The 19,820-nt window shown below is 41.5% G+C and overlaps 2 protein-coding genes across 2 annotated transcripts in view; one reads left to right on the top strand and one right to left on the bottom strand.

The window, feature by feature from the left end:
* Positions 1-1,467: 1,467 nt before the first annotated feature.
* On the bottom strand, positions 1,468-15,509 carry LOC110047142 (tectonin beta-propeller repeat-containing protein 2-like). Its single transcript, XM_089291604.1, has 11 exons — positions 15,269-15,509; positions 13,061-13,371; positions 12,280-12,402; positions 11,446-11,577; positions 11,040-11,197; positions 9,832-10,417; positions 9,226-9,397; positions 7,021-8,336; positions 4,861-5,020; positions 4,092-4,142; positions 1,468-3,552 (listed from the first exon to the last, which is right to left on the bottom strand). Exons 1-11 carry the CDS (start codon positions 15,282-15,284, stop codon positions 2,363-2,365), a joined length of 4,215 nt encoding a protein of 1,404 aa, XP_089147730.1. The 5' UTR covers positions 15,285-15,509; the 3' UTR covers positions 1,468-2,362.
* A 281-nt stretch (positions 15,510-15,790) lies between these two features.
* Positions 15,791-19,820, top strand: part of LOC110047176 (phytanoyl-CoA dioxygenase domain-containing protein 1 homolog) — an 11,612-nt gene continuing 7,582 nt past the window's right edge. Inside the window, exons 1-4 of the mRNA XM_020752924.2 lie at positions 15,791-16,083; positions 16,712-16,829; positions 17,077-17,177; positions 19,527-19,628. Coding sequence (XP_020608583.2) covers positions 15,964-16,083; positions 16,712-16,829; positions 17,077-17,177; positions 19,527-19,628 — 441 coding nt within the window. The 5' untranslated portion in view covers positions 15,791-15,963. The remainder of the gene's footprint in view (positions 16,084-16,711; positions 16,830-17,076; positions 17,178-19,526; positions 19,629-19,820) is intronic.

Below are 19,820 nucleotides of genomic sequence, written 5' to 3'. Positions count from 1 at the left end.
TTGTGGAGAAATATACACTTATCTAATGATTTTTAGCCTTTTTAGGAGTTAAAGTGTTAGGAAAAGTGCTTGTGTAAATGTTTGTTGGTTCAGTTCAGATAATCAGTCACCTAGATAGCCAAAGTAAGTTCCAGATGTTTGCACTATTTTCCGGCCGCCATGTTGGTGGAACACAGAGCTACACCAACATGGCGGCTCCATACTGGGCTCTGTAAATTTGCGCAAAACATTTCGACGAATATCTGAAGTTTGGGAAAACGCAGAGACCCAAAAATTGGAGAAGTTTCTCCTTTACCTGTCTCCTATAATATCAAAATTTCTTGACCTTATCCACTGAATAGTTTTCGATTTATTTTTTCGTTGCGTGACAGTGAAAACCATCTATAAAACAGCTCTGAAGTCATAAGGTCACGTTAGATTTTGCTACGGCTTTTCGGGACGTTCGAAAAACGGGCCCCTGGACCGGGTTGTTCAAAGCCCGATTAAGCTAACCCAGGCTTAGCGAGAATTTTGATTTCAGTTTTGCAGTTTTTCCGTGAGGTTTTCTGTTTATATTGCTTGTCCTTCAGGTTTGAGTTTCAAACTCTCAAACTGCACAGAACATAAGCAATGAAAAACACTTTTACACAAGAAAAATGGATACTTCGGCTAACTTTTTATCCTGAGTTAACGTTAACCGGCTTTAAAAACATCCCGGTCCCGGGTTCCCGATTCACCGGCGGTATTATAACCGAAATTAGGATTATCAGAATAAGTACGTTCCCACATTTCGACAAATTCAATCATAAAACGTCTGATACCTCTCGTTCTTCCTTCACCGCATGGAGTGTATAGTACAGAGTTGCTCTAAAATTATTGCCACTTATTTCAGTAACACCTGAGTTGCAAGTATGACTTATTTAAAGGAGCTCAGTCAAGGTTTTTTGAGCTTTTTTGACCACGTACAAAATCACCTTTAAATTGAGGGAAGCCTGAAAGTAGCGGTTTACTAAGATAGAAAAACACACCAGTGATCGTAATAAACCATATAAATGAACAAGGATGGTTACGGATGGAGAAGATTTACACGACAAAACGACGCACTTGAAAAATTTAGGCTAAACTTTTCAAGATGCGCGAACCGTGACGTAGCTCCTTTAAATGATACCTCTTTTGAAACTCACCCTGGTTTCAGATCGGTTTTCTCTCTTCTTTTTATTTCTCAGTCAAATGTGGGTCAGCTTTTTCGGTGAAAACAAAAAACAAAAAACGAAAAAAAAACAAACAAATAAAACAAGAAGAAAGCAAAACACTGTGACCAGGATATATGCAGCTCCTGTCTCGTAGCAACGTGTTTTAACAGGTTTTTGTTCTCTTCTTGTTTTCGCACCATACTAACAAGTGATACGTAAATAACCCGTCCATCCACAAAGAAAGTAATGGTGGCCTTTTATACCAAACGAAAAGATGAAAACAAACATCTACTCATTCAAATACAACTGTGAGTCTTTATTCCACTTGATATTCGTTGGCGACCGAACTAATCATTCTTACAAGCCTTATTATATACCATAATTAACGGACCTCGGGTCCCCAATATGGGTCTGAGCAGATCTGAAATCTCAAAAGTAATCTAACGTAAAGCAAAAACAAGTTTTTTAAGCCGATTATACCACTAAGGCATAGTGTCTCATTCCAAAGACAAATGAAGAAGATTTTCACACTGAATTACATAAGAAGTTAAAAAGAAAACCCTGCAACCTTAGTTTCCTTCTAGCTTTCCCTACACCAAGATCTCTTTCATTTAACTATCCGCAGTTAAGCACGCGATAAATTTACACCGTTAACATAAAACAGATGATACGAAACTAATAACGAAAAGTTCGTGCCACCAGGCATTCACTTTGATTCGCGTCGTTGGAATTTTATATAGCAAAAAAATATATAAACCAACGGTAAAACGAATTAAAACCGAGTCTAGAGACTGTTGAAGAATAATTTCTTTTTTCTTACAAAATTTTAAAATCTTGACCCTTGATATATTTTTTCTTTCCTTCAGAGCGTACAGGATATCTTTTACAATTCCCTACCATTTGTTTTTGCTCTTTTTTTTTTTCTGGTCAAACGTGGTCACGTGGAACACCGACTTTTCTTGGACATTTATCATGTGATAAAGCTCCCTGTTCACGAGCAATGCATGAACCACGTAATGTGTAAGGTGAAGGTATGTCACATGAGTCCAAGTCTTTAAATAACTCTATTGGTTTGGATCATCTCACAAGAAACTTCGTCTATTTTACATCTCTGAATTACTAAATCATAATTAAATTTCATCTACAAAAAGTTAAATGTGACATGTCTCGAGTCATTACAATTATTCTTATTATATAAATTCCCAATCTTCTTCTCCAGAAAACAACGCGCTGTATGTCCGAGGCCTGAAGGGCGACTGGGTTCCATAAAAATGCCGAGTTTTGCGCAGAAACAGCTGACCGTTTTGATCGACAGCCCAAAGCTCATCATCCGGTGTGACAGAGATCAGCTCAAAATTCCCAGGAACTTTCTTCCAGTAATGTCCTACGCAATTATCCTCGCTGACCCCGTAACGACAGACGATATCACCACCGGGGCAAGTGGCCCAAACCATGTGTTCACTGATAGCCAAGTCACGCACTCCCGTGCCAGGTACCACCTCCCAAGAGGTACCTATAGGAAAGCTTGGCGTGACATCGCGGCGCGCATATGCATTGTTACGATCGTCTACTGCCCAGACGACGCGATCCGCTGGGCTTACGGCCACCTTGGCAAAACGACATCCAGGTAGGGGATTCCCATCGACAGGGATCCAGGCCTGGGTGACCGTAGGGTCCGAGGAATCTTCCTTTCCTATCCTTAACCAGACATTCCCCGTGTCATCTACTGCCCAGGTGCTAAGCGCACCACAGCTCAGGTGGTAAACCTTACCCACGCCGAACTGACGAAGTGACAAGTCCACCCATCCGAACCCTTGCGGGCAAGCGCCGGAAATTCCCAAGCGTTGTACGACTTTGAAATTGTGCGTGATCGCCCAAAGATTAGAACCCGATGCCGATATGAGTTTTAATACCTTACCATGCGGGGGTTCAACAATAAGCGGGTGACTTCCCGGCTGGAAGCAGATCAGCTCTCCATTGGGTTGCAAAGCCCACACGTGACTCGTGTCACCCCTGTATGATCCTGCGGAGAGATACGACCAGAACACAGACTTTGCAACGCCTTGCGGTGTTATGGAATCCCACCGAGTTCCCAGAAGGTGGCCATGCGAAGCCTGAAGACGGCCACCACTGTCTAACAACCAGACTCCTGCTCTCGGGCTCGCGGTTAATAATTTGATGTCATCTCCTCGTAGAACCCAGGACCACAGCGTCTCGAGTAAGCTACGGTTTTGCATCAAGTACTGGCCGAGAGAGACCTGGTACCACGTGTCGCCCGTTGGATTGTCCCGGTTGACGTTAGTAAACCAAAGGGATCCCTTCGTGTCAACAATCCACGCCACTCCCTCGATACCAAGACAAACCCACTTTGCGGAAACATCTAAGAGAGAACAAATGTTAGAAAAACATCCATTAAAGTAGCTTATAAAATTACAAACAGCACCCGACCATCTGTGCTTCTCCCTTTCAGTTCGGATGTGCACATTATAGTACACATACCTGCATACTGCATTATATGTTCCACGCAGAATGCCTAGCATAAATCAACACTCATGCAGCACCACTCTACACGTACGACAAGGAATTTGGTGTGATCAAAGCTAATCGAACATGCGCCATGTTCGGTTATAAATGGCCAACTGGTTTGCCTCCGGCCAGTTGGGGTTCTTAACAATGTTATGTTCAATTTCTCTTGACTCATTTAATTTGTTTCAGTTGTTTGCTCGGCCCCACTAGCCTTTGTGCTATAAACTGCGGAGGGTAAATAAAGGTCATATAGACTGTATATGAAGGAAACAAGCACTTCCTGGGCACCCAAATACCGAAAACCACGCACCATACTTTTACAACTGCTCTATAACAATATAGGCTTAGAAATTAAAGTTGCCGGTTAAAGTCATCCCCTTGAAACGACCATACCTTGCAGTGTCTCCCAGTTGGTTTTCTGTGAGGGACTCGAAGAGTTCTCATCTGCGAGTAAAATATAAATAAAAGTAAAGTTGGAGAAACAAGAAAGTTGATAGTCGCACGAGTCGTTAAGCTGGCGTTTCAAATTTTCGGCCAATGAAACTGCATGAACGAGTGCTTTGTTTGACATCTCAACCTCTAGCGCTACGGTGGTTTATGACTGACAAGCTAGGAGAACAGGACAACACATGACATTATATCTTTATTCAGTGGCAGCAACATACTATGCGTTTCACACCAGAAAACCTGAAATTGCTTGTAAAACTGTTACAGCACTCGTGAACCCCTGAAAGAACATCGTCGTTATTGGATGGAATTCACTCTTAGTGATCAGCTCTTTTCCTCTAATAACCTGTACGCCTGTCACTGCATTGCTACACCCCCTACTGCCCCCTCCCCACCCCCCCCCCCCCCCACCCCCGCGCCAACATCTTCGCTGTGTGTGGGAGCCACTTCTGTGCCCGGATTGGACTCTCCAGCCATCTCCAGACACATCCAGCCCCGACCTAATTTTCACAGGGTTGTCAGAGGTCATCATCGCCTGCGATGGACGAACATCATCACCATAAGAAGATATTAGATAATGGTCATGGTTAATTGAAAAAAAGGGTAGTGCTAAGGGGGCTAAAGATTCACTCGATTCTACTCAGGATGCCTGGTCAGAGGTGGTGGGGGTGGTGGTGGAGGGAGGGGGGGGGGAGGTGTTTGCAGTGCACAATACCTTTGTACACGTGAATGTTGTTTGTCCTGTCCAAGAACCAAGCCATCCCATCAAAACAAGACACCTGCATGAATCTGGTGTCAGTCTGTATAGTCCGCCATCCCTTGCCTGTCGGGCTATCCCTCGAAACCTCTGTTCTCACGAAAACATCACCATTCAACTAAAATGGAAAACAGTTTGTCACGTGAGTCGTACAATTGTGTCTTACCCAGCGATCTCGCTAGTCTAGAAATTACTTCTCTGATTATTTAGAGGGTGTTACAAACAATCACGTAAACCATATGCAAAGCTAGCCTCCTACACATACGCTCTTTGGGTTCGTCGCGTAATCTTCCTCCCCCACGAACGTCTGCTGAAATACAGGGTCATTTACTTAGCCCAAACACAGCGCACTTGCCGACCACGGCAGCGAACTTTGGACCCAGAGAAATTTTGCAAGAGACTTCAAGGGATATCTTCCTTGCTTTTCAACGAGTATGTCGGCATTAACGTCGATTAAAATCCCTTATCGGCAACAAGCTATAGAGAATTAAATACGCAAGATGGACGTGTTCGTACGCAGACTTTAGTTAGCCTCAAATGCTGGAAGCCTGCGGGAACTTGAGAAGGGATGTGTCGAAAACGAAGACCGAAGACCTAAGACCCTGTGGTCTAAAACGAAGACCCACTGGTCTAAAACGAAGACCCACCGGTCTAAAACGAAGACCCACTGGTCTAAAACGAAGAAAAGAAGACGGGTGGGTCTTCGTTTTAGACCACAGGGTCTTCGTTTTAGACCAGTGGGTCCTCGTTTTAGACCAGTGGGTCTTCGTTTTAGACCGGTGGGTCTTCGTTTTAGACCAGTGGGTCTTCGTTTTAGACCAGTGGGTCTTCGTTTTATAATAATAAAACGAAGACGGGTGGGTCTTCGTTTTAGACCAGTGGGTCCTCGTTTGAGACCAGTGGGTCTTCGTTTTAGACCGGTGGGTCTTCGTTTTAGTCTTCGTTTAAGACCAGTGGGTCTTCGTTTTAGACCACAGGGTCTTTGGTCTTCGGTCTTCGTTTTTGGGTCTTCGTTTTCGACACATCCCTTGAGGAGTGATCTCAAGACCCTAAAATACTAGGGTGGCATCTCGTCGAGTGTGTGAGACATTTGCGATGTTCTGTTTGAATCCCTTCCAAAAAACTAGTATATTTCGCCGAGAAATAGATGAAGTGTTCGGACTCGGACTGGATTAGATCTGGGATTAGAAAAATTGTACGTAATTTACTTTGAAAGCGTTGCCGTTAACATGATACGCAACAGTTCAAGTTGTAGTTCTCACGTCAAGGGAGCCTGTTCAGTTTATAATTAGCTTTTTAATGCACAATGCGCCGGCGCTGATCGCCTGTAAAGTAATATCCACGTGATCTCCAGATAATCTTTACAAACAAAGGGAAAGGAGTATGCTTTTTGTCTCAGCAGACATCTGTTGGGGAGGAAGATTGCGTGACGAGCGCAAAGAGAGTCTGCGTAGGAGACTAATGAAAGGTTCAATAAATTCTATGCCATCGTACAGTGCCACTATAAATCGAACCAAAATTCAACAGGAGAACACAAGGTGGAGTACAATGTTACTGTGGAAGCTAAGCTAAAACTCATCCCCATCAGAAAAAGAAAAATAAAACTGGATACGCGGACACTTTTTGGAATGTCAGTCATCTCCCGCCCTCGGCCTAATCTCGCCCGGGGATTAGGCTGAGGGCGGGAGAGGACTGATATTTCAGGCTAACACTTTTCCCTTTTTAACGATTTTAGAGCGAATAGACACATTTCTCAACGTGTCTACGTGGCTACAGGGCTACGGGTCTAAGGGACTCCGGGACTCCGGGACTCCGGGACTCCGGGGTTACGAGGCTACGAGTCCACAAAGCTACGAAGCCACGGAGCTGTGAGGCTTCTTAGCTTCATAGCTATGCAGCTATAACGCTTTGTGGTTAAGCGACTAGCAGGTCAAATATACTTTTCTTTCATCTGTTCACGTGAATTAACTTGTAACCAACGAACAATGAATTCTTATGTATGTGGTGTGGGGTTTTAGTCACACTGAAGGGTCGTCGGGGATTCAGTGTAAATTTTCAGACGAACATACCCCTCCTTTCCACATGAAAAAGCCCCCCCGGGAGATCACAGCAATTTACCTTTATTCCCCACACCGCTGACCTCTCAACAGTCACGTAACGCATGTCCTTCTCCACTGGCTGCCATTTCTTTCCTGTTAAACGATTCGCGTTTACTCCTGTTCGAGCGTGCGCGTAATTCTTGCGGTCAATACACCAAATAACGTCCCCGGTGTCATTGACAGCTATCATTCTCGCCGAGCCCCTGAGCTGAGTCCACGTCACAACAGAGAAATGGGTGGGGCAGTAATAGATATGGTCATTAGTTGTCACGCACCAAATATGGGTGTCGGAGACAGCAACAAACTGGAAGTACCCCTGCCCCGGTGCGTAGTATTCCGCCCAGCTGTCCGCGAGTAGACGCAGCCCTTGCTTAGTCGAACCTGGGGACCGCGGGAGCGAGGAGCCAGAGCTAGTAGATGGGGACCTTTCAAGAGGAGGTGCATCCTCATGGTTCACTATTTCAAGATCGCTCATGGTCCTCTCTGCGAGAGTCCGGGGCCATGAGGCAGCGTCGCTGAGTTCTTCAGCACCCTCCGAGTCGAGGGACACAGGGGGAGTGCCTTCGGAGTCTGTTTGAGCATCACTGCCAGCTTTCAGTGAAGACGATGATCCGATCTTTGACCGGGTTTTTGAACGATGCGATCTCTCCACCGAACCATCCGAGAACGTAGCGTCGGAGATGTTCATCGGTGTGTTTGAGTAAATATCTGGCAAGTAGTCGGTGCTGAAGGACTTTTCTGGGCTTAGCGTAACGTCTTCAGTGTCTTCCATCACTGTGCTTGTCGACAGAGACACAGAATCCATTCCCAAACTGTTGTCAACTGATAATGTGTCTTCAGAAACATTGGCAGAAGAAGGCGATGCACTGAGTTCATCCGTCTGTTCCAACGTCACCTCATCTTCTGGAGCATTACCGATGTCTGCGTCTGTCACGCAACTGTTTGGAGAAGTCGCACTATGCTCCTCAATACTCGAATTTTCTTGCGTCACGCATGTGGTATAACGGGAGTCAATGTGGACTTCATGTTTTTCCTGCGTGCCTTCTTTAGTAACGTGAACAATCATTAAATGAGGCTGCGCAGAAGCGTCCTCTCCCTCTCCGCCTGAGTCTTGGTAATGTCCAGAGGACGTTGCACTACTTCTTTCACCAGAGTCGAAATCCGACGAGATGTTGGACAGTCTTTTTGAAGCAGGGTCCACCAGGTCAAGAGAATCTTGACTGTAATCCGGTGCAGGAGGTAGGGAGAAGTCAGTGACATCGCTTGGAGCATCACTTGCGGCCGGCTGATCTTTCGTATCATCAGGGGGCTCTGAAGTTGTTTTGTGGACAGAATCTACATTTGGAAAAACAATACTACACGATCATACCTATAAACTAATATATATTCGAACCATATAAACTAATATATATTCGAACCGTATGACTTAAAAATGTGTATTTGATATTGGCGACGAGAAACGCCGAAACTTCATGTACTAACGTTTATGTTTCGTTTAAAATGATTTTTTTTTCTACCACAAGATCAAAAACGAGACATGGAATTGAGAGTCTAGAGGGCAACTTCCCACAATGGCACACTGAATTTCAAAAACCTACCACCAACATGTATAAACGAGAATATCTTGAGCCAACATATTTATGAGAGTGTTTATTATTCGTCAAGTGCATGGATAAGTGATTAATAACAATTACATGTAATAGACAGGTGTCCATTAAAATGGACAGGTGTATGAAGCACGCCGGCCTTATGGTTAGTGCGTCCGTCTCCGAAACGAGCGGTCCGGGCCCGAGACCTCGCCCGGGATATTGTGTTGTGTTCTTGGGCAAGACACTTAACTCTCACAGTGCCTCTCTCCACCCAGGTGTATAAATGGATACCGGCGAACTTAATGCTGGGGGTAACCCTGCGATGGACTAGCATCCCATCCAGGGAGGAGTAAAAATACTCCTAGTCGTTTAATGCTATAGAAAACGAAGATAAGCGCCGGCCTGGTGGACCTCTTGCATTGGTTCATATGCAGACTTTACCTTTACCTAACGGAGATATGTATTGAGTAGCTTTCGATGTGGCTCATGGTATAAATATTCCAGTTCACGCAATAAACATTCTGGTCTCCGTTGTACTCGGAACGAAATCCAATTGCTAACTGTTAGACCACTCTGGTACCCTACTTCATCTTTCACTGGATTTGGTTTCAGGAAAACCCATTTGATAAACGTACCTTTGTTTGCTTTCTTCTTCGATTTTTTAGTTTTTCGAAACACAATCTCCCCAAAATCTTGATGTCTTATATCTTGAAACTTTTTGAATGGGTCAGGTTCGCTGACAGTTTGTGAACGGATAGTTGTGGAAGAGTCGGCGATTTCACTCGGAGCAGGATCAGTGATCTCCTCCTGAAAAACACATAACAACTGAATCAATCTACAGTTTGTACCGGCTACTCCCCATCATAGTTATAGCAGTAGTGTCTACAAACCTTAAAAGGAGTTAGCGAGCATTTTCGCTTTAAAAAAAAACACTCAAAGATGATAAGGGATCTGCGTAGCTTGAATTTAGCAAGGTCAAGCTTAACATGTAACACCTTAAATTGCAACATGCAAGACGCTATTCACAAATCAAGTAAAAACGCCACGTGCTTCACGTAGACACCTAACACACTAAAACGTAACTCACATGTTAGAATAACTATTCATACATAATATTATTAATGACACTTGCCATGTTCAGTACATGTTACTGGAATGAAACATTTGCACTGTTTTGACGAGATGACTGGCTGTTATTGGGAATGTTCGACCGACAAGCGAATTTCTAACTAAGAACAAACCTTACTGCTTGCTTCTACTTGTAACTTAGACACCCTATCTTCAGCAGTTGGTTCCTGTTGCTTCTCGTTTTCCTGCTCTTCACTTTTAAAACTGCGTTCCATAAGCTCCACAACATCAAGCAAAGGATTGGCCAGTTTAGGAATTAAAGTCAACTTCATCAATAGCCTCTCCCCTCCCCTCTGCAAAACGTAGATCTCGTGACCAGCCGTGCTGACATCCACAATGTCACCCAGGTTGTCATGGTAACCAACCAGGGCACAGGGGGACGTGTCAAGAACCCACAGGCGGGACACATCCCACGTGACAAAGAACTGCCCATGGTAGAGTCTCAGGGGACCGAACTGAGCTTGGTAGTCGGAGGGAAGTCTCGTGAAACAGGGCGGAAGGGGGTTTAAGATCGTAATACCCGGGGGGTTTTCATTGGTCAAACCCTTGTACATCAGGGTAGCGGAAACCTTGCCGTTGATATCAGCAGTCCATAACCTGAGGCCTGGCCGGGAGGTGTAAACGTCTGGTGACATCTTCAACTTATCGTCGGATGTCCCTCTTGTAGGGGGGTAAAATAAGGCACCGTATCGTCCAGGACTAAGGAACAAGATTATAATGATGGACCATTTAGAATTTTCAATTGACTGTCATTAAACCAAAACCAAACTAATCACTCTGACGAATCACAAAGACCACAGACAATCTAGTGAACCAGTCAAAACTCAGAGCAGATACACGTAAACGACGCAAAGCGCGGGAAAACGAGTGTGAGTGAGTCACAACTGGGTTTGGTTTTACTTCTGATAGATGAGAAAGTGGCGCAAGTTTTTTTGTTTAAATCAATCAACTAGTGTAGTGATGCAAAACCAAAGAAAAAGTGAATTATTTTCGACACATAAATGAAAACTGCTCTATACTCAAACATGATCCTGATTTAATTTCTACTATGACTGTGTACAAAACATTTTAGACAAAACCATTACATACTATTCTGTGTAAAAATGTAGATTTTATAAGGTTGTTAATTTTCACTTTCCCAAACCCCCGATGGAAACAGTTGATCAAGTAATGAAGCTTTTTATCCTCGTTCTCCACGTTTTGAGTTACTATTAACAACTTTTTTGAAGCAGACACATCCAGAAGCAACAAGGACTACAATTACAAAACGACTCAACAGAATTTAAATCTGAAAAGGTTATTTATATAATTTTTGTTACACCTTTTTCTTTCCTTCTGTCCAACCTGAGTGGCCTTCTCATCATGGAAATCCCAGAGAACAGTTCTTTTCTCAGAAGAAATCAACAGAGCTTCCCATGAATACGACAGTTGGATGATAGGACTTGGTTCTTGTAACACCAAGGCTGTCTGGGTCAACCCCTAGTAAGTAAAAATATATCTGGAATAGTGGACAAACGTCCTTGGGGGACTAATGTAATACCACAAATTATCTGTGTTGTACAACTAAAGTTTGAAAAAGCAATGCTACCCGTAAAAAAATGTGTTGCTGTTCCCCCTCTCCTAACCCTAGACTAGCTAGGTAAAAAGTAAAACATGTGAAGCTTGCCTTCCAAAACAAAATCTAGAGCACACACTGTGGCCAAATGACCAGTAAATTCAATACATACCTCTCGGAACTTAATAACAGTGACATAAACTTTGCCCAGAACATCCCCACTATAGAGCAGTTCACCATCAGGGGACCATTCCAGGCAGGTCACTGGACTGTTATGTGCACCACTGACATGCAGGGTCTGAGGCTGCGTAGGAGAAAGTAATCAAGATCTCACTTTACCACTTGCTTCTCTTAGGGTTCTCAGTATTAAATACCAATAAACTGCCACAATTGGCTAATAGGCCAGGGTATGTAGGCTGTATTCAACATTACACTTAAATTCCATGACATCACAGTGGTATTCAGGAAAGTAAGTTTCTGGGGAGACAATGCTTATGGCATTAAATAACTGATTGATGTCCCTCTTTCTTGTTTTGGCGACAGGTTTCTGATTGCTTAGCAGCACCTACTATTAATAAAATAAATGTTCTCAGACTAATTCAAAATTTGGGGGGAACCCTCTATTCATGAACTGTAAATGTTGGTAGATACACCGAAAAAAAGTTGTTTTCTTGATGTTGAGACACACTTTTTTAAATTCATAAATTGAAACTTCATAGAAGACAAGGAACCAGGACAACAAAGACTGAAATATTGAGACATATTCCATATAATAAACTCAAAAACTTACTCAGATGTATGTCAATAAATGCATTTTTTCCTTTCTGTTTTCAGAATATACCATCCACGATGTGTGTCGCTCAATATCGAAGAACATGATTTTACGATTGAATGTAACAGGTCATAAAATTTCTATCATAATGTATAGTATTGATTATAAATAATGTTTATAGTTATTATCTCAAGACTGATATTACAGAACCTTACGACCTGATATAAATCCCACCTTGCCAAACCCTTGTGACGCCAGCACAAAGGTAAAGATGGTAACCAAACCACTGTTGAAGCCTACAGCTGTGTAACTGTGGGCAGGTAACAGCCGTATACACTTGGCTTGTTCGTGAGTGACCTGAAGAGTCACAATTAAAAAAAAGGCAGTAGGCCTTTTATAAATTTGTGATGTACACAAATTAAATAGGAGATCAAGCATACAAGTATACATGTATAACAAGCAAGGCACAAGACAATTACCTTACAAATGGGTGATAAGACTAAAATGAGGTCGATACATGGCCAAATACTGTATGACATGTCTGTAGTTCACTGAAAAGCTAAATTCATGAAGTGAACAAATATATATATACTGTATTTTTGTAAATAAGTGTACTGAGCTGGGTTGCTCATCTGAATCAGCAATACTTGAGATGGCCATCAATGATTAAAAGTTACTCATTGCCTCAAAGTTTTAATCTCTCTTTTACAGTAATGTTTTTCATTGTTTATATTTGGTGGAGTTCTAGATTGTTCAACATCAAAGCTGAAAGACAGAAAATGGGAACGGAAAACCTCTGTGGAAAGTACATGTAACAAAACTGAAATCAAAATTCACACAAATCTGAGATTTCAGCAACCAAAGTGCACACTAGCTGTTATGTGATGTAGACAAAGCTTTCCTGTCTCAATAATTCATGCGCAGTAAAACGTTTCCTTCACAGGATAAATGAGCAGTAAATATTATCCTAATTAATAGTTTCAAATTACACTTAATAAAAAACTATCGAGCAAACCTCTGATGGCAGCCTTGACAACCTGCTACAAGTCCGATCATAAAGGAGGATAATTCCTAAATTTGTCCCAAGCACAATAGCATCAAATGACACATCCAGACAGGTGTAGTCAATGGTCAAGGATTTAAAATTGTCCTGTGCTCTCCCTCTCAAAGCGTGAAATAGATTCTTTACTCCATGTTCTTTGGTTCTTTCCCACACATGGCCCATCAAATTCTTGGGACCAAACTGTACCTTATGTGGCAGAGAGTCTAGGAGTTCACTCAGTGGTTCTAATTCTGCCAGAACAATATCTCTTCCAATAAGGAAATCTGTAGAAAAAATATTTATAACAACACAACATTGGTTTATTAATATTAAAAGATCACTTTGCAGTGAGAATACCTGACCATATCACGTCACATGACCCTGCCAATCACAAAAATGACTTGGAAGGGAAAACTATCTGAAACATGGGGTGACTCGCTCAATGAGGCCAACTATATATATACGTGCTTAGACTTTATATTCCTTTAACAGCGTGAGGGTTGTCCAATACTGTCGAGAAGATTCCACTGGAAAAAGGGATCTTACAAATCGTTCGACTCGACAAATGGAGAATGTTATTGATGATCCGACAGGTTGAGTTGTCGATCGGAAAATTGCATCTCATTAGCGGGACTTAGAAAGTATTTCACGTTATTCTTGTGGCAGGGCCCCAGTGTAACTTTGTGGATTCGATCGATTCGTTTGATTCGTCGAATGGAGAATTTTAGTGACAATCCGACAAGTGTTCCGATCAACAACGAATAGAAAGTTCTCTTTTCCGATGGAATCTACTCGACAGTATTGGACATGAGTGAACAGCGTCACTGATATAACAATTACTTTAAGATTTAGAGATGTATGTTTTGGGGGCTGGTCAGCTCAGCAGCTCACAAATGTGGTGAGTCATTGAAGAACAAGAAAGATATAAATTTAAGTAGCTCAATGGCTTGGCAGTTTGCTTGGTGAAGGTTCAAAGACTGAAAGAGAAAGGTATATATCTAAGTGGCTTGAGGACTCTGCAACTCTCCAGTTGCGGTTTAAATATTATTAAAAACAAGAATGATATATATTAATTTTATTTTTAATTTTAGTAGCTTGACTGCTTGTGGCCTGCCAGCCATGAGCCATGAGCCATCAGTCATCAAAGAACACAAAAGATTAGATATATATTTATATGACTTGACTCTAGCCAGCTCACCATTGCGGTGAATGTTTAAAGAATGAGAAAGGTATAATTAGACAATTCTAATTGCACATTATTGAAAGTCAGTGTTGAAACTCCCCAGTGAAATGAAGCCCACATAGCTTAGTTTGGTCACCAGAGATACACAACTAGATTCTGCATATCAGCATGTGTATGATTAAAGCAATCTAGTGAACCATTGGAGGCCACTTCACACTTCACCTTGTGGTAAGACCTAGGAATAGACTAAGGAGTGGACATCAGCTAGCTAAATAATATAGCATGGAATCAAGTGATGAGCCCACAATACACCTCAATTAGCATGTAATGTAGTCTGAAAAGTGGCCCTGCATTCTGCAGTTAAGCCAGACCTTGGCATGGATGGAATATTGCTCCAGAGCATCTGATTTAGATCAAATGCTCACAGCAGACAAGCAGTTCAACAATAACTATTTTATTTTGCACAGTCCCACATCTGAGTAGATTGTCTACAACGCTTTTAAAAAATGCCTCGTTACAAAGTCATTTCTTGCATGAACAATGAATTGCATGAAGATTGTACAATGTCTCAGATCGTACAAGACATTGTACAGTGTGAATAGAATACTGGAAGGTAATCTAATGGAGGGAAATTAGGGTCAGTTTTGAATCAGGGTCATTTTAAACAGCTAACATCAAAGCAGTTTGTCCACCACGCTTTTAAAATATGCCTAGGTGCAGAGTCATTCCTTAAATTACATATGAACAAGAACCTGCATACGCATGCAGATTGTACAATTACGTCTGAGACCGTACAAATTACCGCACAATGTGCATATAAAATATTGGATAAGTGATCGATTGAAAGAATATTAGGGTCATTTTAACACTGACAGTGAAGTACGAGGAGACAGAGAACAAAAACATCTGTAGAAACTGAAAGCCAAGAGCAAAGAATGGAAGATCTCCATTCTTCGTCAAAACATGAAACACCCCGTCAAAGTGTTCTCGAGACTCACCTTGGGCCTTCTCCATTCCTACAATCCAGAGTTCCTCATTTAAAGTAACATCTCAAGAAACCATTCCAGTAAACATGTGACAATCAAAGTCCGGCATTAGCGTCAAAATGTAATAGCAAATGTCAGCATTGTTGTGATTCCGCGTTCCCAGGCGCCATGTTTACAAACTTTAGTTATTGAGCCCGCGCTGAAATCTAAAGCGTTCTCGCTACCAAGTCACAGTCCCTCTCGGAATCTCGGCTATGCACCACCCCTCCTATCCCTTCTCGTGGCGTTTGTAATTTACGGGATTTTGAACTTGCATTCTTTCTTTGGATGTGAAATTGAAATTTAACCAGGACTTCTAATCAGGATCACGGAAGAATAGCTATTTTTCTATGCCCCTCAGTCTCTGGAAACAAAAAATGGGCACCCCAGACCCATTGTGGAAATTTAGCCCAGGGCTGCCCAAGATACGTTCTGATAGGTACGTCAGCACACTTATTTGTTAAAATTGCGTGACGAAAGATAGATAGATTTGTAAATTGAGACTAATGATGTTCAGATCACATGATGTTAAACCTGTAGTCGCTTGTGGCCTGCAGTTCATGTTATAAAAGTTTAATTAGCTGTAGCCTCTTTGTTTATCTCTGGTTAAACACAGAACATTCTAGGACTTTAAATAAGGTTAAGCTTATTTACGATTTTTTCTTATCATGCCCACTTACACTTCAACAGTACCAGAAATTTTCACAAATCCGCCAGAAAAGTCAATCTCCCAAGAAAAGAAGTCTGGACAGCTTACTGACGAGCAAGTCAAACAGTACTTCGATCAGGTAAAATAAGGTTAATTTTGCTGTACCTTTGTCGACATTTTTTTTTTCTGTTACGTTGTCACTCCTCATTCTTCCTCATTCTTCCTCATTCTTCCTCAGAGACCCCGGAAGTCAATTTCCCCAGGACATAATTAGTATGCCCAGGGGCTTGAAAATATAGTCACGACTTCAGCAGCAGCACATCAGTCTTTCATTCCAGTTGATACACACCTCCCTTCCAACAACCTCCCCCCCCCCCTCCCCACTCCCTTCCCCCCTTCACTCTTCCCATTCCAGTTCCCTAGCTAGGAAATAGGAAAATGGGTAATGTGAAGAACAGCTCCCAAAAAAAAATGTCAGCCATCTGCTGACAGTTCTTTTTACGTAACACTGGGCTAAGCAACATTTTAAAAACAAAGTTAATGAACAATGGGCTTCATGTAATCAAGCTCTTTTAATTAAAGTATTAATAATTATTAAACTAGTGCAAAATTAAATGAGAGTGAATGCTACAAAACAATTATTAATAGTCTTTTGTTTTGGACCAAAGACACCCTAGATACACAAATAATTAACTTGTCTCACTTTGCTGTATCTGACCATTCTTCAATAAATTCTTATGGCTTGTCAAAATATATATTATTTCTAGGGATTCCTCTTGGTACCAAACTTCTTTGAAAGGAGTGAATTGGAGCCTGTTATTGCAGCTATATGTGAACTGGTGGACCAACTAGCAGAGAAGCTCTATAATGCTAGAAAAATTAAGGGTAAATATCAATATAATTCCCCTATGACAGCATGGTATTTGAATCTAAAAGCAGCTATAATTATACTCAAACTCTGCCCCAGACTACTATCTTCTCCTTAACCCTCTACATGGTTCATTAGATAGAAGGGGGTTCAAATAACTTTTAAATGTGAGAGCGCCCATACCTAACCATGTCAGGTTATTTCATCATCTACTCGATCATGTGATCATAACTCATTATAAGTTTTTGTTTTAATTACATAAAGATAAATATGCAGATGCTTCATTTTACACAAGATTGACATTGATTGAGAAAGAGTTCCCAGGAGCTGCAGTTCTGCTACACAAACATGGAGTCATGCCAAAGGTATATTGCCAATCCAACATATATAAAGGTGCAGCTGTGTTTAGTACCTGAACTCATGCATGTGGGTCAACAACTTTGATCTCAGACCTGCCTAATAGCCATTCACATATTTTTTTTGAAATCATGCCAGTATCAGGGTGTACTTCCATATAAAAAGTATGGGGTGCTTATCATACCTTTTAGGGGTTAAAAACACGGTTTTCAGGTATCTCTTAGGGTATTCAGCCTCAAAAGGTCCATAGTGGGATCTTTGATGGTACCCTTTAGCTTATGTCAAAAAATATATGGCACAAGATGTCTTGTTTTTAACTTGGTACCTCTTAGGGGTAAAAAATATTTCAAGCTATGCCCACAACACAGGATCTTGGTGCCTCTTAGGGGACTTCCCCCCTCCCCCCCCCCCCCCCCTTCAAAATTTCCAACAAACATCCCCATTCCTTTTATATATGGGACTCCGGTCTCACTGGGTTGCCAGGTGACTGCATTAAACTCGATCAATTGAGCTTTTTAAGGTTACCGTATACCTTCAGGGGTGTCTCGCGTCCAAGCGATGTAGCGCGTCCGGTTTAAGCTGTAGATACCTTAGCCCCTATATCAAATTAAAGCTTATAGAGCTGGCTATCAAACCATACCAAAAATTTTGAAATAAAATGAATTGCCAATTTTTTCACGGTCACCAAATGCAAGCGTCCTAATCACCTTTTGGAAGCTACAAGTCAAAGCGAATTTTGTTTTTCGCCAATTTATTTTTTTCCTCGGTTTCAGGACAAAAAGCACTAAAAAAGCGTGTCTGCGTTTTTCCATATTCAATTGTAGTAAAAAGTTACAGAACATTTTCGAAATAGGATTAAAAAAATGTGAAGTGATCGTACAAAAATCGCTCTCGGAGAAAAAATATTTCGAAATAAACAATTCGCAGACACGTTTTTCTTTTTTATATGTTAATCTAGCTACTGTCCAAATTTGAGGGCAAACAAACAAATTCCGTTTGAGTTGTAACTCTTTAAAGTGTCTGCTTCAAGTGAAAAAATTTATCCGAGAAAACAGCGCTAAGAAAAATATCTTACTTCGCAAACAAACTCCGCCCACAAACGCCTTCAACTGGGTTCTCAGATCACTGAGCCAATCAGCGCTTGGAAAATTTACTACCATTAACTCGCGGTGAAATTTACGCGTGAATCTGCAAAAAAAACCTTGCGTTTCGCAATGTGCTCAAGGCGGAGAGATAATTTTTCTGCAGCTGGGTTTTTCTTGAAGCTGGTTTGGCAAAATGGGGAAGACGAAAAAGGATACGAACGTTAGAGTAGCTGGGCGACGAGAACAAACAAAAGAAAGTGCGGCAGAGCAAATGTGCATGGATAATATTACAATGGATCTCAATGAGTTGGACGATTCATCGGTATCGAACTCAACAAAAGAGTCACTGTAAACATCGCTGTTATCGCTGTCGAGTTCCCAAATTTTACACAACCTTTCTCTTCTCTTGACTCGATCTTTTTGCCCGCTTGATACGTCCGTAGCTTCATCCGCGAGGCCAACTTTCGCTTCTTCACTCATTGATGTATTTTTATTCATTCTTCGCTCTTTCGAACTGGTAAACGGACTTTTCCATGGTCCATGTTTACTTATAACTTAATAGAATTACATCTAACACGAAAAATGCTTGGATTAACAATGCTGATTAACTGAGTAGCCAGCCAATTCGTGGTATCAATATCGGTAATATTCCCGCGAAAGTAGTCTCGGTTGATTGCATACACGTTATAGGGCTGTCAATCAAGAGGGAACTTTTACTTCCGGCCATAACGTAAAACATCCATTTCTCCGCCAATATTAGGTTTTTTTCAATTTTGTTTTCAGAAATTAGAGATTACTCTTCGACCATTAGTTTGAACCAAAAATCCAAATTTGAAGAAAATTGCCGATCTGAAGGTATACTGTAACCTTAAAAGGCCTCAGCTGGCACACTTCCAAAAAATAGGTGAATTAATTAGATTGCGCATATATAATGCAAGAAAAAGAATCTGCCCATGCATGTAGAAGTTTTAAAAATTTTAATTCAATTCTCCAGTCATAGAAGGAAAAATGCTGGTATTGTGATATTTGACTAAACACATCCCAGGACTGAGGTCAAGGAATTTTGTTTGGTGTCTTTTGGACCCACTAGAGTGGGTCTTTCCCTACCAAGACCCACTCTATTGTGTCCAAAATACACCCATAAGTTACTGCAAGCATATTGAAATCATTGATTAATTAATGTCTTTAGACATCAGATATGATTGGATCATCTCCGAAAATTCTAGTACTCCCAACATGGAAATCTCACGTTTTTAATCTCATTTTTACAAGGCTTTTCAAGACCTGTGGACAAATGAGCGACTTTTGAATGTCATAGAGCAATTTATTGGACCTGAAATAGCTGGTCACCCTGTGTGGAACTTGAGAACAAAGGTGTGTAGGAATCTGCAGTTGCAGTTCTACATATGTATACAACTGTGGTTTAAATAGCAGATTTTTCATAATTTTTTAGCACTTACCTGAAGTGTATGTTTTGATCCAACTGGGGTCAAATATTTGTCTCTGACAGGCTAATTGTAATTGACAGTTAATTAAGCCAGTGTTTCCAAGACAGGTATAAAAATT

This window comes from Orbicella faveolata, unplaced genomic scaffold (genome assembly GCF_042242905.1).
Source record: "Orbicella faveolata isolate gen_17 unplaced genomic scaffold, um_ofav_v1 contig_24, whole genome shotgun sequence".
In the NCBI taxonomy this organism is placed as follows: domain Eukaryota; kingdom Metazoa; phylum Cnidaria; class Anthozoa; order Scleractinia; family Merulinidae; genus Orbicella; species Orbicella faveolata.
The sequence above is the reverse complement of the archived record's forward strand: the minus strand, read 5'-3'. Positions and strand labels throughout refer to the sequence as shown.